Source organism: Anopheles coustani, chromosome 2 (assembly GCF_943734705.1).
Source record: "Anopheles coustani chromosome 2, idAnoCousDA_361_x.2, whole genome shotgun sequence".
Lineage (NCBI taxonomy): Eukaryota > Metazoa > Arthropoda > Insecta > Diptera > Culicidae > Anopheles > Anopheles coustani.
Window position 1 is genome coordinate 64,197,763 of NC_071289.1, and position 21,645 is coordinate 64,219,407.

General features: G+C 40.9%; 4 protein-coding genes across 4 annotated transcripts in view; 1 reads left to right on the forward strand and 3 right to left on the reverse strand.

Annotated features, from left to right (window-relative positions):
• The window catches only part of LOC131264816 (leucine-rich repeat-containing protein let-4-like), a 45,996-nt gene extending 42,471 nt beyond the window's left edge, over positions 1 to 3,525 (reverse strand). The window contains exon 1 of the mRNA XM_058267083.1: positions 2,713 to 3,525. Coding sequence (XP_058123066.1) covers positions 2,713 to 3,525 — 813 coding nt within the window. The remainder of the gene's footprint in view (positions 1 to 2,712) is intronic.
• Positions 3,526 to 12,600: 9,075 nt separating this feature from the next.
• LOC131264817 (vasorin-like) lies at positions 12,601 to 13,296 on the reverse strand. The gene has a single exon (XM_058267084.1). It carries the CDS (start codon positions 13,294 to 13,296, stop codon positions 12,601 to 12,603), a length of 696 nt encoding a protein of 231 aa, XP_058123067.1.
• A 948-nt stretch (positions 13,297 to 14,244) lies between these two features.
• On the reverse strand, positions 14,245 to 15,351 carry LOC131264818 (leucine-rich repeat and death domain-containing protein 1-like). The gene has a single exon (XM_058267085.1). The coding sequence runs from the start codon at positions 15,349 to 15,351 to the stop codon at positions 14,245 to 14,247; it is 1,107 nt and encodes a 368-aa protein (XP_058123068.1).
• Positions 15,352 to 16,824: 1,473 nt separating this feature from the next.
• Positions 16,825 to 21,193, forward strand: LOC131267208 (uncharacterized). The gene is made up of 4 exons (XM_058270014.1): positions 16,825 to 16,870; positions 19,975 to 20,100; positions 20,171 to 20,440; positions 21,162 to 21,193. The coding sequence occupies exons 1-4, from the start codon at positions 16,825 to 16,827 to the stop codon at positions 21,191 to 21,193; spliced, it is 474 nt and encodes a 157-aa protein (XP_058125997.1).
• The last annotated feature ends 452 nt before the right edge of the window (positions 21,194 to 21,645 follow it).

Sequence of the window (21,645 nt, forward strand, 5' to 3'; positions counted from 1 at the left end):
GGTAAAATTGCTGATGAAATAGCGTCTTCTTGTTAAAAAAGAAGGCGTTAAAGGGCAAACAAGTTTGATTAGATTCATCTCGATCTTTGCCTCCATGTGTTTCACACGATCAATCTCTTTTTCTATATTCGCTTGTATGAAAATAGTTTCAGCAAAAGAACTGACCAACGTAAACCGACTACATGGAAAGATGGTGAAGTGACTCAGTTTGATATCCCCTCATTTATAATTTTCTCTTACCACCATAATAATTTTCTCTTTCGATTAAATACAAGATCTTGATTCTTAAAGTATGATATCAGAGAAATTTGAACAATCATCAATCGGGTTTGCTTCTATTCGGCGCTGCAAATATTCAGCGTACTATAACCTTTTCTTAAGTTTTCATTCTTCATTTATTAAGCTTTCATTTTCCAGGCAGAAAGCACTTCTTCCGACGATAGTCATCATCAGTGTTCGATTGACTAGTTGTGTCTTAAATTTCATAAAACTATCACAGTTAGTTGAGTTATCCGATTAGTATGATTTCACCGTAGGAAACAGCTGAAACACATTCGAAGGCACGCTCGTCAGGCGGTTATGAGCCAGAGAGATGGCGCGTATGTTCGGAAAGGTACATCCTGCCGAACTCTACTCGAAGCCAACACGGATGCGATCGTATTTTGATCCAAATTCAAATTGTTTATCATCTTTACATGTCGTATCGATGGCAGTGGTGTACTAACAACTCGTATGTTTTGATTATTAACCAGATTCAGAAAGAACAGATTAGCTATTTGTTCAAAGAATGTCATATCCAAGGTGGTAAGTGGTGGAATGACATCAATCACACTCTTTTGAATAAATAAAACAAATCCTACCAATTCTTTTGCTTTGTCTGTTGGTTATTTATTCATTTGATAATGAATTTAATCTTCAATCGAGAACCGTTTTTTTCACGAAATTACAAAATGCAAATAATATGCTCAACAGGACCTTGCAGGAACCTTGGAGCAAATGCATTAGACACAAATCACAAATACTATATTGGTTAAAAAAATCAATGTTATCGAAGTTTCTAACTGATATTTTATCCGGATTATGTTATGTGATGCAAAACTCACTTAACTTGATATGCTACGACATGATGGCAACCCGGCTCCATGTTGTTTATCGACACGCTACTGTCTTGGGTCATGCGTTTTATTTAGTACAGCACACTTTCATCTGGTTTTTGACTTCTACTTTTGCTTCGTTTATCAGACACTCTCGAAAACTCCATTCGATCGACAAAAGCAGTCTACCTCTAACCACTTGTTGCCTGGAACGTCCCAAATCTTTGCACATTGTCCTACTAGACTCAGTGAAACTTTAGGAAACGGTTTGAAAACATTTGTCGGTTCGTTTGTCAACATGTTGTAGTCTAATAAGGTGGTATGAACATTCGGAAAACAACATCCCGTAAAATTAACATTCCTCACGCTGTTGCTGCTAAGCCAAATGGCATTGAGTGCATCAAGTGTAATCGGACTGCTTGCGAACACAGAGGTGATCTTATCAACGTTTCAAGATTTTTCATGTTTCGCAGAAATGAGAGATCAACGTTCGTTAATTTATTAAATCGTAGCGCAAGAGACTTGATCGGACGGCATTTCATAAAACCTCTCGGAAGGGTGGTCAAGCTGTTTCTACCTATGTTGAGTATGGTTAACGCTGGAAAATTATCCAAATTTGTTTGAAATTGAATTTTCAATTGATTACTTAACAAGTACAACTTTTGAAGAGCAGGCAGCTTGATCGACGATGCGCTCTCTACTCGTATGATGCGGTTGTCGTCAATAAAGAGGATAGATAACTCTGCTAACTGCCCTATTCACTACTTTGAGATGATTTTGACCAATATTTAACATGTTGATACTAACAGTATGATTTGATGCAACTAGGAGACTGATTCTGTTCCCACTGACATCTACTGCTGATAATTTTTGGTACTAGAAAAAGAGCTAATTTTTTTTTCCAGGTGGAATTTTTTCATCCAGGTGAATTTAATTAAATTCATCGCAAACATTTTATTGATGTTTAAAAAACAACATTTTATCTTGAGTTTTTTTTTTCAACAAATGAATCAAAACAAAGTTCACGGATAACTAACGATCATATTTATCGTATCCAACACGGATTGAACATTAAAAACGTGATCTTTGATTTGGTATCATTTCCAAGTCACGTTTTAAAAAACGCGGTTTTTATTCTACGTTACACCAATGGTAAAAAAAAGAAAGAAAAAAGAAAAACTTTCCTCTGCACGCTATAACTCAATTCTATCAACTCATTAATGGCTCAGTCCTATTGCTCTTATTAAATTCATATTACAACGCCTTCTGATTTTCTGATCATCAGTGATTTTTGTGAGCAGAAAGTGAGTTTACCCCCATAAAGTTTCACAGATGTTTACGTCTATTTGACACAACAAACATTCGACGAGCTGTTAACTTCTATTAGTCTTTCATGTTCCCGACAGGATGCGCCTCTCTCAACTATATTTAGCGTCAGTGTACCATCGATTAGTTGTTTGTTAAATTTCACCGCATTATCGCAGCTTGTTGGGTTGCCGGCCATGAATAACCGTAACGTAGGAAAGAGCTGAAACACGTTCGACGGCACGCTGGTCAATCGGTTATATCCTAGAGAGATGTAACGTAAACTCGAAAAGGTACATCCCGTGAAATTCACCTGAACAAGCTCATTATCGTTAGCACTCAGTACCCTTAGCGCATCGTGCTTGAGCGGACTTGAGGACGATAGGGATGTGATCACATTGCGATCCAAATTCAAATTGTCTAACTTCTTCGCTTGCCGTATGGAAGACAGGTCCACGCACGTTAATTTATTCTTGCCTAGGTCCAGTGACTTCAGTGAAGGATAGTTGACGAGATTTCGCGGAATGGAGGATAAATTATTACTTCCCAAGGAAAGCGTATTCAGCACAGGAAACGACACCGGTTGTGGTTGAAATGATGTCAGTCGATTATTGCTTAACATCAACTGCTCCAGTGCCTGTAACTTTACCGGGATTGTACTTTCAACACGTATGATTTGATTATACATCAGATTCAGAACGGAAAGATTTGCTATTTGACCAAAGAATGACATATCCACGGTGGTAAGTCGATTAACTGCCATATTGAGAGTTTCAATGCTAACAGTATGGTTTGTGCCGACTAGAAGATTGATTTTGTTGTCGCTTAAGTCCATGCGTGAGAGCCTCTGAGTACTGGAGAACGATGCGAGTGTGAATTGAGTGAACTGATTTTTCGAAGCATACAGACCATTAAGTCTTGTAAGGTATTTCAATCCTTGAGGAATCTGGCTCAGCCCAGTGTTGTAAATGTTTAAATCACGTATGTGACTATTTGGCTGGATCTGGATCTCCTGCAGCACAGGGGCATCGACCAAAACAATAGTTTGTATCTCGGTATCTCGGGGTGTGTAGAATACTCGCTCGTAGTACTTGCGGAATGTCAATTCGGCTGTGAAAGCAGACATTATTTGCACAAATGACGCCACCGCACCTGGAGCATCCGGAAGTGTCACATTTTGGATGATGACCGTCGACTGTGCCTGTTCAATAGCCGAAACAATTTTGCGCGCCCATCCGTTTTGCGTTGTGTTGAGCCGTGGAATCGTGCAAAGCCCTTCTTCACAAACTTGACCATCAGCTAGCGAAGAGAGTTCCATAGATACACAACACCAGAGATACACAAGCCACACTATTGGAAATATTGAAAACAAGCTTACGATAAACTCTTGTTAAATGACAAAAATCCAAATTGATTGATAAATATATAAAATCTTACCACTGACACGTTTCGAACCTTGTAGCTGCATCCTTGTAAGTAAAATTAAAAAAACAAGAGTTCACAGTCCTGTCTTTTATAGCCAACCATGCCACGCTCTAATGCTATTTTAATATGGTGATGAAAATGATCTGATGTATTAAACCGTCATTATATAGTAATACTCGATCATGTGACATTCATTGATAACGAGCATGAAAGGCTGTTGTTTGGCTTTAAGTTGCGTGTTTAGACTTATCCAGATAAATCTATGTCAAAGCAAGGGGTTTGGACATTTCTCTCAGATCCAATTTGTGCACAATTGAATAACATTCTAGAATACCAATGTTTGCGGAAGATGCATTTTTTGTTCAAAATTAAACGATGCTATAAATAAAATTCTCCGCGACAGCCGAGCGCCTATGGGTGGGTCAACGGCATGGGTTCGTATCCCAACCGAGACTGGACCCACCCGTGTACGAGAGAACTGACTATCCACGTACACATATGGGAAAAGTCTCGTAAGCCCTTAACGGGTAGGCATAACCAACACGGTGGAAATTTTATCTGTGGAAATAAATGTTGCCCAATTGGTGTTTCATGTGCATTTTATTTAACGTAAAACCCCACAGTCCAGCATTTGAGTTGAAAAATAGATACATCATCGGAAAGATGAAAGCTTCATCTTATTGAATTTCCGCAAATGAGTTCCTTTAAGTCAAATTATTAGTAATTTTGGCTTTCAATACGAATCGAAATTATTAATATAAAAATTCAATAAATGGAAGCTCATAAGACAACCATTTTTGCAATTTTGGTACTTTTATCAAAGTATGAATACATTGACATCGAGCAATAAAAGTGTGTCTGGTTAAAATTGTGCATAGCGTATGCTACAATAGGTTGTAGATTTACTTATACAAAAACATGTAAATAGTGGAAAAGCAGATGAGAATTACCTATCACAACATATTGTTTGCAAATTTATAAAAATAATTGGAAATTAAATCTAAATCGAAATCCAAGCGTTATAAATTATAAAACAAATCAAACGTTACAAACTATGAACAAAACAAATAGGCTTCAAACGTTAGCAATTAAATTTTCCTCCTATATCTCCCATGTAGTTCAATTGATATTCGTGGTAAGATTTATATCCGAATTGGCAAAAATAGCAGAATACTTTTTTAGAATTTTTCTGTTGATAAACATAGAAACTATATAGCAGAACTGCAAACATGCATTGTTACGAACGGCTTGTATACACCCTGTAACGACGCAGATAAATGTAACGGGCTGGGCACCTAAATGATTTTTTATCCGTGGATTTCAGTAGCAAAAGGATATTCAAGGGGGCTCTCATATTACCACCTACCCCAAAAATAATAAAAATGCAAAATGGGTATCAATTTCGAGTTATTTATGGTCTCTAAATCGAATGGCTTCACTCTTAATGTTCAATTCTGCCCTCCTCTTTTTCAGCTAAACCATAGCCATGCTCACAAAAAAGTGAATATTCTTATCACATGTATGCAACAGCATTACGCAAAATCTACCAAGTCCATCTGTACTTGGCTGGAATGTAGCTAATTTTTTATTGTTTGGAATGCTCTCCTTCCCTGCCCCCCTTTTGAACAACTATCGCTTGAAATGATGAAAAATAATAATAATTCGTCAATTTTGGAATGGGTTCTTACAACAATTGGACCACATACTATTTTAAAATGTAGCCATCATTTGATAATATTTCATTCATTTGGCGGAAGGAGAGAGGGGGGCTACCATTCTACCTTCTAGCTCAATAATGGTTACAATGCAATATCAGTATAATTTTGGTACAATTTAGGGTCACTAAATCGAATGGTCACAGATTGAGTGCTCAATCTCATGTCTCCTACGTAATAAATATTCTCAATCATACAAAATCAGTCTAATCAATTCAACCAAACATAATTATAAGAAAGCCAATTTTTCAAGTGTGAAATGTCCAACATTCTTATGCCTCCTTGCTGCTTATAATTTTCGATCACCTGAACGATAGAAAGTATCTAAAAAAAAGATGATGCCACCTTACGACAGATGCGACGGATTTAAAAAAGACAATATTTAACACCGTAATTATTGCGAGGTGATGGTAGAAGTGCTCTAAAATAATCGTCGATTATCTGTTGACCTGGTCCATCTGTGGCTTAGGCACAGTTTGTCTCATACTTGCTTTAATGGATTAATTTTAAATGCTGCACTAAGCTGGAAGCACAATGAATGCAAAATGCAATGAATGCAAAATGTATATTTACATGGTTTCGTCGACTAAAGGTAATACACAAATTTTCACCACATAGCAAAATTTAAGATTGTAAAACTGAAAACTGATTCTGAATGCCAACACCCTTCAATTTGGAATTTATTTCTACCCGAATGAAATCGGGTTAATCAGCTAGTATGAGTATAAGATCAATTGTTTGTCCTTCACGAATCACGCATTTGCCCTTGAAGACAGTCGTTTCACCATAACGAAGAGAAGCTAATCTAAAACGGCTTCATACTCAAATGATATTAGAACGAGATCATATGTCATTCTGCCTGAAAACTTCTCCCACTTCTCAATCACTTCAATCATCATTTATCTTCAGTGGGCGAGCCAAAGTCCTCCTGGCAACACAATAATTGTTGACCCAGCGCAGGGACAAAGAAAGCGTGTTTCTTATTCAGTTCTTGCTCGGCCTGCTGCTCTGGAAACCCAAACTCGTTCTTGTGGTTGCTAAATCATGGTGGCTACTTTGGCAGGGGCTCTACTCTGGACTTGACGATCGAGCGACAGAGCTCAATGGCGAAAACGATTAACCGCGCCGCCCACGGCGTAGAGGATGGTCAGTTACTAAGCCCGCCAACGATCTGTAGCTCCGATAGACAGCTTTGTTACATCTACAAACGTGAATCGCTACAACAGTTAACTCTTGAGTGCCATAAGCATAACTGCTCCCGAAGTGCGAGTAGAAAATGATGTTTGACATTTCGAAAATATTACATAGCCACACGTGGGTACTGGATGAAGGTTACCAAGCGAGTAACTATTCCTTTCTTACAAGCAAACTTCTCCATTGCGGAACATTGCGTACGAAAGAAAATTTTTCGTGGGTTTAATCCAAATCAAAAGAAATCAATAATAAAACGCATAGAAGCAGCATAAATCGGCCCATGAGCGCCGGGGCTCACCACCTCGATGGCGTGGGTTCGAAACCCAAACGAGACCCTCCCCTGCACGAGAGGACTGACTTTCCACGTACAACAGGGAAACAAGTCTCGTAAGCCCCTAACGGGCAGGCATGACCAAAAGGTCGTTACGCTAAGAAGAAGAAGAAGAAGAAGAAGCAACATAATTTAAGGCATTTTCATTTATCTGTTTGCTTCCTTTTTTTCGAGCGGTATTTTTTTTTAAATCGAACATTCTTTTTTTTTATGTGGCACGACATCCCCTAGTGGGACAAGGCCTCTCTCCGAAGAGAGTTTGTGTGACCGAAAGACGGTATATTATAGATCGGTGGTCAGCCGTTCGTAATACCGGAGGGTGCCAGACTCGACATTCGATCCCACACCTGTGGTGTGGTGTTTCCTCGCGCTACCGCTGCGCCATGGGCACCTCCAAAAAACATCGAACATTCAATTCGACATATTGTTTCCATCAGTTTTATGGTTTTGGATTTTCATAAAAACTAGCAAAACTAAGGATCTCTTTATGATGGTCCGCACACAGTGACGGACCTTTAGTTTTAGGATACCTTACGCTATTCTAGCTCACTGATGCTTCAACTTCTCCTGATTTTCTGATTTTCAGCAATTTTTGTGAGCTTAAATTGAGTTTGTGCAATCCAAATTTACATAATTTAAGTTTATTTAACGCAGCAAACTTTCGACCAGCTGTTAATTTCTCACGTAAAAACACGTTCGACGGCACGCTGGTCAGTCGGTTATATCCCAGAGAGATGGTACTTAAACTCGGAAAGATAAAACTGGCTCAGGCCAGTATTGTAAATGTTCAAATGACGTATGTGACTATTTGGCTGGATCTTGATCTCCTGCAGCACAGGGGCATCGACCAAAACAACTGTTTCTACCTCGGTATCTCGAGATGTGTATACACAACACCAGAGATACACGTGCCACAAACTATTGGAAGTATTGAAAACAAACAAACGACAAACTATTGTTAAATTACAAAACGTAAATTGATTGACTAATGTTTAAAGTCCTACCAGGGACACGTTTCGATCCTTGTAACTGCATCCTTGAAAGTTAAAAAACAAGAATTCTTTGCTCTGTCTTTTATAGTCAAGTATGCCACGTTGTTATACATGTTTAATGTAGTGATTTAAATGATGCGATTCAATAAAGCCTCATTAAAAAGAAATATCTGATCATGTGACGTCGATTGATAACGAGCATGAAAGACTCTTGTTTGACAGTAGATTATATATTCACACTTATCCAGATAAAAGAGGCAGGTAGGGGCATTTCTCTCAGAGCATATTTGTATACGGATTCAAGAATATTCTAGCATACCGATGTTTGGGCGCGTTGCATTTTTTATTCAATATTGAAACTTGCTTTAAATAAAATACTATTTATGCCAATAAATTTAATTTCTTCCAATTAGAGTCGGAAAAATAATTCTTTGGCGTATATTGCGAATCGAACATATTAACATAACAATTTCATAAATGGAGCAAGCAGCTCATTAGACAACTTTTTTTACAGTTTGACTATTTTTATCAATATGAGAGAGATTTGTTGGTGATCACCTGGTGTAGTAATTGAAACTTTCTTCTTCTTGGCGTAACGACCTCTTGGTCATGCCTGCCCCCGTTAAGGGCTTACGAGACTTGTTTCCCTGTTGTACGTGGATAGTCAGTCCTCTCGTACAGGGGAGGGTCCGGTCTCGGTTGGGATTCGAACCCACGCCCGTCGAGGTGGTGAGCCCCGGCGTGGGCCGATTTTCTAACCGGCGCTACCGCTCGGCTGTCGCGGACCTATTGAAACTTTACAATTGTTTTTACTTTAAATCAAACACAATATTTTCAAACGAAATTCAAAACATATTCAAAGTAGTACCCCTTCAATTATGGACATTTGCCTAAAACTCAGGCAAACTGTTAATTCCTGTCCAATGAAGCTGATATCTGTTGTGTGAAAAATAAATTTGTCTTGTTTTCTGAAGTTGTATTTCGTGTAACACAGCTTGAATGGTCAGCTCGATGCGCCAACGATAAGCTATTGATTGAATTAGCGATGTAAGCTGCCGTTAATCACGTTTATCTCGTCACGTCTTTTCATGTTAACAATTTTTCTGCTACACTGATTGTATGAACTTTATTTGTGGTACGTTAAGTCAATCTTTAAGTCACATCCTTCAATTCAACAAACCTAGCGTCATCCCAGAGAGGTTCCATTACTATTGGGTTCACACCAATTGATTTGTTAGAATGATTTAAATATTACAGCAAACGACCGTTTGGTTGTTGAGTTCTACTTTAGTACCATTTATTTGGCACTCTTCGAAGGTCCATGGATATGCCAGTAGCAGTTTTCCATCGGTCACCTGTTTCTTGAACTTCATCAATTTGTCACAGACTATTGCGTTACTCGCCAAATTCAGTACTCCCGAAGGAGTGTTGAACAGTTTGAACAGGTTCGGAGGTACGCTTGTCAGCCTGTTTTCCGCTAGTGACACCTCTTGGACCTTTTGTGTTCGAGTGGTATAAAAATGAAATGTAAATCTGACATTCCATCCATCGTCTTGTTTCCATCAGTTTTATTCTTGGGATTTTGAACTCACTTAAATTGGATGTGTAAACTCCTGTGATATCTTTTACACGTTAAGTAGTAACCTTGTAAATGTAAACCCTGTCACCTTTATCATAAATGAATTTGTTACTCTTGCCAAAATAAGGATCACTTCGGGCTAGTCCGCCAATCGTCGATGGACCGCTTGTTTTACGATGCCTTATTCAAGCCCTCTGACGCTATAAGGTCTTCCGACGCCTTCTGGTCTTCTGTTTTTCAGCGAATTTTGTGAGCTGAAATTGAGTTTACTCACATCTAACTATACAGATGTCTATGTTTATTTGACGCAGCAAACATTCGACCAGCTGTTAATTTCTATTGGGCTTTCATGCTCTTGACAGGATGCTCCTCTCCCAACGGTATTTAACGAAAGTGTACCATTAACTAGTTGTTTCTTAAACTTCAACGCACTGTCACAGTTTGTTGGATTCCCGTCCATGAATAACCGTAGCGTAGGAAACAGCTGAAACACGTTCGAAGGCACGCTGGTCAATCGGTTATTTTTCATAGAGATGTAACGTAAACTCGGAAAGGTACAGCCAGTGAAATTCACCCGAACAAGCTCATTTCTATTAACATTCAGTACGGTTAGAGCATCGTGCTTGAACGGACTTGAGGCTGATAGCAATGTGATCATATTACGATCTATGTTGAAATTGCCTAACTTCTTCGCTTGCCGTATGGAAGACAGATCCACGCGCGTTATCTTATTTTCCCCTAGGTCCAGTGACTCCAGTGAAGGATAGTTGACGAGATTTCGCGGAATGGAGGTTAAATTATTACTTCGTAAGGAAAGCGTATTCAGCACAGGAAACGATACCGCTTGGGGTTGAAACGATGTCAGTCGATTGTTGCTTAACATCAACTGCTCCAGTGCCCGAAACTTTACAGGGATCTTACTATCAACTCGTATGATTTGATTGTTATCTAGATACAGAACAGAAAGATTTGCTATTTGACCAAAGAATGACATATCCACGGTGGTAAGTCGATTAAGTTCCATGTTAAGGTGTTCAATGCTAACAGTATGGTTTGTGCCGACTAGAAGATTGATTTTGTTGTCGCTTAAGTCCATGCGTAACAACCTCTGTGTACTAGAGAACGATGCTAGTGTGAATTGAGTGAACTGATTTTTCGAAGCATACAGACCATTAAGTCTTGCAAGGTGTTTCAATCCTTGAGGAAACTGACTCAGGCCAGTATTGTAAATGTTTAAATCACGTATGTGACTATTTGGCTGGATCTTGATCTCCTGCAGCACAGGAGCATCGACCAAACCAACAGTTTCAACCTCGGTATCCCGAGGTGTGTAGAATACTCGCTCGTAGTACGTCTGGAATGCCAAGTCCTTTGTGAAAGTAGACATTATTTGAACAAACGACGCCATCGCACCTGGAGCATCCGGAAGTGTCACATTTTCGATTATGACCATTGACTGTGCTTGTTCAATCGCCGAAACAATAGTGCGCGCTCATCCGTTTTGTGTCGTGTTGAGTCGTGGAATCGTGCAACGCCCCCATCCACACAGTTGACCATCTGCTAGCGGAGTGAGTTCCATAGATACACAACACCAAAGATACACGTGCCACACTACTGAAAATATTGAAAACAAACAACGACAAACTATTGTTAAATTACAAAACGTAAATTGATTGAGCAATGTTTAAAGTCCTACCAAGGACACGTGTCGATCCTTGTAACTGCATCCTTGAAAGTTAAAAAAACAAGAATTCTTTGCTCTGTCTTTTATAGTTAAGTATGCCACGTTTTAATGCATGTTTAATGTAGTGCTTTAAATGATTTCACTTGATTGAAATGTGTTTCAATAAAGTCTCATTAAAAAGAAATATCTGATCATGTGACTTCCGTAGATAACGAGCATGAAAGGCTTTTGTTTGGCAGTAGATTATATATTCACACTTATCCAGATAAAAGAAGCAATGGGTGGGGACATCAGAGCAAATTTGTATATAAACCAAGAATATTCTAGCATACCGATGTTTGAGCGCGTTGCATTTTTTATTCAATATTAAACATTGCTATAAATAAAATACTGTTTGTGATAATAAAATTTGTCCTACAAGAATTGACAAAACTTAATTTTTATCTTATTTAATTTCCTCCATTGAGAGTTGACGAAATAATTCTTTGGCGTTTAATGCGAATCGTACATGTTAATATAACAATTTCATAAATGGAGCAAGCAGCTCATTAGACAACCATTTTTGCAGTTTGACTATTTTTATCAATATGTGAGAGATTTGTTAGTGATAACCAGGTGTAGTAATTGAAAATTAACAATCGTTTTTACTTTAAATCAAACACAATATTTTCAAACGAAATTCATATTCGTATAATTCAAACATATTCAAAGTAGTACCCCTTCAATTATGGATATTTTCCCAAAACTCAGGCAAACTGTTAATTCCTGTGTAATGAAGCCGATATCTGTTCGTTGAAAAAAAGTTATATTGTTTTGAGAAGTTGTATTTCGCGTAACACAGCTTGAATGGTCAGCTCGATGCTGCAAAGATACACCATTTTCGAGCCCAGGTAAGCATCGTTCAACTGCTTCTGTATCACTGTTCAACCGTAAGTAAACATTTGACGTATAACTGAAATACTGTTGCTTATCTGTGCATGATCCAAACGTAAATGAATAAAGTTCAATCGCAACGAAACATTCGAATTGTAAGCTATTGATTGAAATAGCGAAGTAAACTGCCTTGAATCACTTTTATCTCGTCACGTTTTTTCACGTTAACAATTTTTCTTCTACAATCAGTGAAATTGTATAAACTATATTTGTGGTACGTTAAGTCAATCTTCCTAATTGGTACAGCTAAATTTACTTCATTACATCTTTCAATTCAACAAACCTAGTGCCATCCCTAGAGAGGTTCTATTACTGTTGGGTTCACACCAATTGATTTGTTAGAATGGTTTAAATATTACAGCAAACGACCGTTTGGTTGTTGAGTTCTACTTTAGTTCCATTTATTTGGCACTCTTCGAAGGTCCATGGATATGCCAGTAGCAGTTTTCCATCGGTCACCTGTTTCTTGAACTTCATCAGTTTGTCACAGACTATTGCGTTTCTCGCCAAATTCAGTACTCCCGAAGGAAACAGTTTGAACAGGTTCGGAGGTACGCTTGTCAGCCTGTTTTCCGCTAGTGACACCTCTTGGATGTTCGGAAAATCGCATCCCGTGAAATTAACCTGCCCAAGGTCATTGTTGTCAATACGGATGCTTTGAAGAGCATCGAGTTTGATCGGGCTGCTAGCCACCACACTTGTGATCTTATTTTCACGCACATCTAAATGAATCAGACCTTTCGCATTCCTCAAGGATGACAGATCAAGGCGCGTTAACTTATTGCGTCCCAATTGTAACGACTCGAGCAGAGGGCACTTCATTAGATTTCTCGGAAGGGTGGTCAAATTGTTTTTATCTATTTTTAGTGTTTTTAACACTGGAAATTCAATTCCTTCTGGCTGGAATGATACCAATTCGTTATTCGATAAGTTTAACTCCGCTAGAGTGACCAGAGTTACCGGGCTTGTGCTCTCTACTCGTATGATGCGATTGCCGTTAAGAGCAATATATGATAGATCACTTATCTGCTCAAAAAAGTCCATATTCAGTACGGTTAGAAGGTTTCCATTTAACATCAGTTTTGCGATGCTGACGGTGTGATTTGAGCGCAGAAGGAGACTGATTTTGTTTTCACTGAAATCCACACGAGCGAGTTTCTGCGTACTAGAGAAGGCCCCAAGCGACAACTGTGTAAGCCGATTTAACATACAATCGAACAACGCCAGCTGTGACAGGTTCCGTAATCCTTTTGGCAAACGACTCAGCTTGGTATCATAAATTATCAGCTCCTGTATATGATCATTTACCTGAATCTCGAATTCTTCCAACTCGTGAGCTTTATAAATCGAGAGTGATTCTGCTACAGTGTTTCGAGATATGTAAAATACACGCTCATAATACTTTGCGAATGCAAGTTGCTCTGTGAGCCTAGAGATAACTTGGACAAACGATGCTATCGCACCTGAAGAGACGGGCAGTGTCACGTTTTGAATGGTGATCACTGAACGTTTTTGTTCCAGCGCCGTAACAATACTGCCTGCCCAACCATTTTGAGTCGTGTCGAGCCGTTTAATCCACAAATATGACGGGGCTCCAGGGACCTCCACTAGGCCTACAGCTGCCGGATAGAGTACAGCTGATAGTAACCAGCAGCGATAGATGCACCACACTATCAAGAACCAAAAACACACGGTATAATGTTACTTTTTTTGTTCATATTATTGAACAATCGATTCCTACCTCTGACACCATGCAGACGCTTTGGTTCCATGCTTCTCACTGTTTTAATACCTGAAAAATCTTTCACTCCTTTTATAGGCCTGGACTAAGGCAAATTACATTTTCTGCCCCCGACAACAGTGCGCAGTTATCGTTGCGCAGTTATATTGGGTTACATTAAAAATGAATTAGATTAACGCAAATGAACATTGGCGGTATTCTTACTTCCCTTTCATTTCTAGTGATTTTATTAGCTGCTTATTATCAGTAGATTATTCCACGCAACAGGCCTTTTCCTGCGAGCCTATGAAGAAACCCCCTTTCGTCGGACAGGGCGCACTGCCCCAAACTGAATTGACGATTATTTTACGATCTTTGAGTTCTTTACTGTAGCTCAAAAGGTCGGCACACGGGAACTGATGTCCCTCCAAATTTATACGTACGCCTGGCAACAGCTGGAAGACGTTCGAGGGAACTACTGTAAACTTGTTGGATCGCACAGCGAGCGTGGTCATGTTGGGAAAATTGCACCCGGAAAAGTTAAGACGCTCGAGCTGATTTTTGTTAAGCAAGATGATCTTCAACCTGTCGTGACTAACTGGGCTCGAGCATATGATGGACGTGATCCTGTTCTCGCCCAGCCAAAGCGAGTCCATGTTCCGGGCTAACCGTATGGAGGCAAGATCTGCTAGTACAATTTTATTCCGATTCAGGTCCAACCGCTGCAGCGCAGGATACTTGGCCAGATTTCTAGGTATGCTTGTTAAATTGTTGCCAGCTAGAAGGAGATCCACTAGGACAGGAAACTCCATGCCCGGTGTTTGGAACGATGACAACTGGTTTTCAGCCATCGAAAGCTGTGCCAAAGAGGCAAACGAGACTGGCTGTGAGCATTCGATTCGAGCGATACGATTAGCCTCCAGGTTGAGGTAGGTAAGATTTTCTATCTGCCGAAAAAATGCCATATCCACGACCGACAGCTCGTTGCCACTCAGTTCGAGCATTCCAATGTTAACAGTATTCCCGATACCGACCAAGGAAGCAACCCTATTGCTCGACAAATCTACGAGGGAGAACCGTTGCGAGGACGATAGTGAGCCGAGGTTAAACTGCGAGAGCTTTCCCGCGCAAACCTGCAGTATCTCTAGATTGGCCATGTTGCGCAATCCACGGGGCAAATATTCGATCGCCGTTTTGTAGATGTACAGCTCACGGATATGCTCATTTGGTTGCACGAACACCTGCCTCAGCTGTGGCGCGCTGAATATGCTCAGCCTTGCCGATGTGGTCGCTCCGGACACGTGGAGCTCACTGTCGTGAAACCTATCGAACTGGAGCCACCCGGCTAGGGTCGATATAGTCTGAACAAATGCAGCCATCGCCATCGGCGACGCCGGAAGTTTCACGTTGGCGATTGCGACCGTGAATCGAGTTCTGTTAACAACGGACGCGATATCCGTTGACCAACTATTTTCAGTTGCGTTCAGTCGCGTAATCAAACAGTAGCTGGTTACTTCTCTTTGGCATTCGAGCCCATTAGCTGATGATTGAAGCAGAACTAACAGAATCCATATGTGGGAGAGATAAAGCCCTACGAAATAGACAGCAAGAGTTAGCAGGATCTTAAGGATTGAGTAGGATTATCAAAGTAATACCTTTTCTGTTGAAACCGCCTTTGGAAGAATAAAACTTTATAGCATCCATTTGTAAACTAACCCAGTCGCATCAAATAGCAGTTCCTTTATAGAGAGTTGTTTACCACATTCGGCATTGTTCGCTAATGAGCTACTAAAGTCATAAAAAGCAATTTCATGCTTCCTTACATTTAATGTGATGTTTCTAAATATGACGTCTGAATAGCACGTAGCTGTTGTGATAGATGATCTATTAAACTCTATCTATTATTAGTAGAAGTCTTATGTATTTTACGGAGTGTGTTGATAACATTGGCCATATTCAGTATAATTATAACAGTCTAATTCTTTTTTATATATTTTGCGAATAGAATCGTGATCGATAATGCCATTAACGTGATCGATAAAGTTTTCGAAAGCACAGCTTCACGTTATTTATTTATAATGGATTTATGTCGTGTTAATGATGTATTTTAATGTCCCTATATTTAAAAGAAATCGTTATGTAGTTTCTTCTATATGATCATACTTCAGTACGATAATAGGAAACTTTCAAGCATGGCGATAGTTTGTGCCTGCATAAAATACCTTTGCCACCGGGGGGTTAATATCGGCACTAGCGAACTAGTACCAACAAACAAAGAAATCAAACGCCAAACTCGATTTCAGAGATACATCCCCTCCCAAACGATTTGGTCGTTTAACATTAGACGCGCGTTTGTGTACGAATCATTTCATTATTTTTTTGTTGCTTTATTTTCTCGCCACTTTCAATCGTCATAAACGTTCCACTTCCGATCGGTCAACCCAAGAACGCTGCCCACTCCGCCGAACAATCGGAACCGCAAACCGCCGCCGATGAATGAATGGCGCGATCGTGGTGGCCTTCTTCTTGGCCGAGTCGCTCGAGTCGCGACCGGACTAAGCGTTCAGTTAACGTCGGTACATCGTTAGCTCCGGACGAGCCGCCGGGCTTCCCTCCCTAGCAGTGCAGAGAACAGTGGTTTGCGCGTGAAGCTCCGATCGGACCGAACACCCCGAAACCGGAACTCCCCGGGTCGCCAGCTCAGTGTCACGGCGACAGAAGTCTGCAGGTGGCGCAGTACGTAATCTCCGTACCCTAATCGGGTTTGAAACGGTTCGGTAACAGACGCTCCGAGGCAACGCAGCCCAGCTCATCTACGCTATCCGTGCTTTTTTCGCCTAACCCCAAACGTGATGGACCGGAGTGGCCGATTCGCGCTAGCCGGGATGCTTTTGGTCGGTGAGTAAATCGAAACATTCAGCTTAGTGATACCACTAGCGAACCTCATTATCTGCTCATTACGTGCGTTATTATTTCGTTATTTTTCTTCGGTTCGGAAGAATAGTGACAAACAGTTTACCGGAGCGTAGTGTACCGGGTATATCAGAATTAAAATTGTAAAGAGTCGACATCAGTTAAATTCTCACAAAGTTGTAGTTAGAGTTCATTTTAATTTATTGAAATTATTTGGAAGCTTCAGCGGTTATACAAAGCACAGTGATTTGCAATATTCCCCTCAATCTAAATGGAACAGCTTAAAAAATATGCTGATCATGCCGCAAATGCCGTAAAACAAGGAACCTGTAGATAGATAGAGTAAAATTGGCCAAAATTCCTCACAAGCGTTCCATACAGCGCCGGGTTAGTTCATATTATTTTTATAAAGCTTTTTACTGCTCTGAAGGGAATTATTAACCATTAACCAAAACTCGCTGTAGCTATCTAAGCAGTTCAAGTAAATCAATAATATGGGAAGTTTAAATTATTTTCTAACAATTGTATAATATCTCGATTTGTTTTAGTGAGTTTGGTTTGAACTGTATGCATGTCCTTGTTGACTTTATATTGACACCAAAACGGAAGCTTTGCATAAGTCGGAAAACGCAAACGAATTAATTCCGAAATTGGTTCAGTTCTTTTGGTGTATGCGCGTTTTCTCATTTGGAAAACCCCCTTGTGCCTCCCCCCAGCTTAACCTCGAGAGCGTACGATACATAATATGCGTGCGACCGTGTGAGCCGAGTACGGCAGCTCGGAAGGTTTTCAATGTGAAGGACCTTCGTCTACGGAGCCAAACGTGCGCCACCACATATGACTCATTTGGTGCGCGATTGTTCCGGATGAGCGACGTGGCCACACGTGCACCGATGTGCTTGTTTGCATACGTGCGCACGGAACCGTGCCACGGCACTGTGTGCGGTGTGCAGCCAGCGTCGCGGGAGAAGGGGACGGAAAATGGCTACGCATCCTCATGTTTTTCACGTCTCGAGCTTTTTGCACGGTTCTACCAACGGCTGGACAGATCCTGCGGCCCTGACAGACGCGTGTCTGCAATGGAGCGAAGTGTTGGCGGTCCATCATTTGAGGTGATGAAACAAGATAACGGATAAAGACCCTGACGTGTTTCTCTTCACCTTGTCGAATGAATTTTTTTACTACTTAAGAGCTATTAACCCTACAGAACTTGTAGGCTTACTCATACTTTCAACGATGGAAACGAAATCTACCTGCACTGTGGAAACCAAATGTTATCAACAGAAGTTGAGTTCATTTTCGCTATTTGTTTTTTTTTCTTAGTACTGCCTGGTCACTGGCCTTGGCCACGATTTTGCTGGCTGCTGAACAATTTTTCACTGCTTCGGTGCAATTTTCTGCCGAACCAGACACTCGTCGAATATCGGTGGTCAATAATTACCGAACGTGATCTGCTTTTGATTCGAGGCTAATTGAATCCGTCTCGTGTTTGTTTTGTTTTTCTTCAACCCCATACCTCTCTTCCTCCCTCTCGTCGGTGTATTTTCTCCCACATTTTCCACATTTCCCCGATAAGAGCAATGCTCCGGCAGCCTCATGCGTATTACCGTACTCCCCAGCCGGATGTAGAGGTAGTTCGTGATTTATCCGCTCCGAAGACGCACGCAGTTGAATCACACCCGAGCCGGTGGGGGTTGTATTTTCCTCAGACGAACGGCAAGCTAAGACATTTGCCTCTAAAAAAACGAAAAACAACCGACAGTCAACTGAAATGACGTATGGTTTCTCTTTTTTCCGATATCTTTTGCTTTGTTTATCGTTGGCGTAGCTAATGATTTCTCTTCGCCCCATCGGGCGAAACTGCAACAGGTTCAAGCACCTTGCGATGGTTGGCCAGTTCTACCTCTCTGATTTGGGTTTTACGGAATGATCAACTCTGGAACGTTCTGTATCCCGAGAAACTGAAGGTTTATATTTCATCTAAACGTTATCTAAATGTAAATGTTTGTTACGAAAAATAAGACCATATTAAAGGTTTTTAACTGTCTCAAAAAGTTTTTCTTGTTTCACTTTCCCATATTTCATTTACATCCGTACATCGAAATATAATTAATTTATGGGCTTTTAGTTTATTTGTTTGAATGACGGATTGTAGCTAAAAAAGAAGCAAATTTTTAAATTTTCAAATTACTTTCCCAATTGTTGGTGGGTTGGAACGTATGGAAACTTAATTTCTCTATCGTTTGTATGGTGGCCTCGCAATAATACCGTTGTGTGATTAGTCATCTGTATGCTGTTGTAATTGTTCGCACCAATCCATTCCGTTATGCAATAGACGAATGCGTCCCAATCGAGCGATTTCCTTTCGTCTATGATCGCAAATAGTCGCAGCCGCACACTGTTTAAAGTCACTAGCAATCCGCTCGCATTAAGTAACAGGTCGCGCGAAACGGTGCAAAATGGAGGCAAACGGCAATGGCTGCCAATATTGACTTGGTGGATCGGCACACGAATCGCCGAGCGGCAGAGGGAAGGTAGCCCATAAATCAACGTTCAAGTTCAAGGAACACGGTGGACGGGCCGCCGAACAACTTCTGCGACTTCAGGCCGCAAGTCATCGTCACGCCGGTGTACACGTGCGCGTTTCGCGAAGTCAATGTCCAGCGGAGACAGCTCGTTTGTCGGCCGGGGGAAGCCAGGCGCGGCCGTTTGTGTGTTAGTCGGTGGAGGTCGATCGGTGGTGCGATTGATTTGAGCCTTTCCGCGATTCGCAATGCCATCATTACCGGTTTATTAGGGGCTCCTCTGGTCTAGGTTGGCTCTTCGGGAGGGAGTTGGTCGGTTTTGTCTTACGTGTCTAGCGCTCGCTAATGGCGTGCTAGAGGTTGGAGGACGGTGGGCCTTGGCGGGCAACGGTTATTAAGGGTGCAATAATATCCGGTGCAATAAGGCCTAAACCCTAACCCGCTCGCCAGCCAGCTAACGGTGCCGGCGAATTGGAGCCCGGATTAATTCTCATAAATACCCACCGCGTGTCTTAAGCTGTGCCCGCGATTGACTTTGAATTATCTCCCTTTACCATCTTCCAGCAACTTTATTGCTGCTGGCGACGCTTCCAGAGTCGAGTCGGGCGGAGGCCACTGCTGGGCGAGTCCGGCGCCAGAGCCCGTGGCTTCACCGGGCCCCGAACACCTTTACGCTGGGCAAGAAATTCGGTATGTAAATCATGGCCACTTCAACCTCACCGAACAACGCACCAATTGAGCTTTCCCGCTACTCCGCCAGCGCGCAACCGACCACTGTCGAGCACGACACTCGCCCTGGAGACGAACACGGCCATTCCGGTGCGGGCCGTCAACCTTCCGCCGGTAAAGCAACAGCCCGTGGCCGAACTTGAGACGGACAGTAAACCCGCTACGAGATCCCGAGCGTTCTACGACTGCATGTCGAGCTGCCTGACCCTGTCGCAGTACAATCCGGTGTGCGGCACCGACCAGACCACCTACCACAACGTGTACAAACTGGAGTGTGCCAATCGGTGCGGAGCTAGTCCAAGTGAGTGAAATAATCTTAGCTCATCCCTAAATTGCTGACCTACTCTTTACCATTTTCAGTCGAAGACTTGCAAGATTTTTTAGAAACATTCGCTTGATTGTTTGCTTATGCCTACTATAAGATCAACGACTTTCAATTATCCAAGTTTGATCCAAGACATCATCAATAATTTAAAAAATTTCATAATTTTTGAAAATCAAAACATTCTTTCTTTCGTATTTTTTAAAATTACTTACTTATCAACAGCTGAATCAGATAACTTTCCTTGTGTCGTGATTTCACGAATTATTTCTCTATTTCAATAGAATTTAACTTCCAAATTCATCTATTAGTTTCATTTTTACTATCCACTCTCATCAATCACAAGACTGATGGTTCAATCCTTTTCGTTTTTCAATGTCTACTTTGTTCCATCTTTTTCCATCTGCAGATCCATCTCGGTTCAGTAGTAGGCCATCGCTCTTCTAATTTTCGTTGCCAATTCATTCGTTTATCAATTCGTTCATTATTACTATTTTTCTAAATATTCATCTAGCTCTTCTCAATCCCTACACCATTTGCATTTTGAAAACAAAATAGAAAAATGTTTTCTAGATATTTGTAACAGTAATCAAGAAACCCGGCTACTTTAACAAGAAAACTATCAACAAGTATTTATCTATCAACCAGACTGTAGTTCAATTATATTTATTTTTTGTTTTCTTTCGCTTTCCTTTCACAGGAGTTTCAATCCACAAGTCGGGCATTTGTTAGGCAAACCATCAAATGCACCGATTTCGAGAAACACAAACCGCCCACTGATGGAACATTTCCTTTTAGATTAGATATTAGTGATTTATACGAAAAAAAGCAGAAGAAAAGTGTTTCGAAGGAAAAAGGGAAATTTATAATTTATTTCTAAACATACGTCTCGGAAAGGGGCGGTGAAAAATGTTAAATAAAATTTGAAGAAAACAAATCTATAAAATCTTTACCACCGTGCCGTCGGTTTTCCCACTCGCCGTAGGATTTTCTTCAGGGCACAAGTGTGTTTTCCGCCTACCTCCATCCACCCCCTTACCAGTCGGGGGCAAACTTTTTTTTAATGAGGAGAAAATTTCAATCTCGACGAATCCAACCGTGTGCTTTTAACGAGATATGACGTGGATCGTGCCGACAGCTTCGGCGCGGGCCCGGGTGACACTCCGGTGTGTCCAACCGAGTTT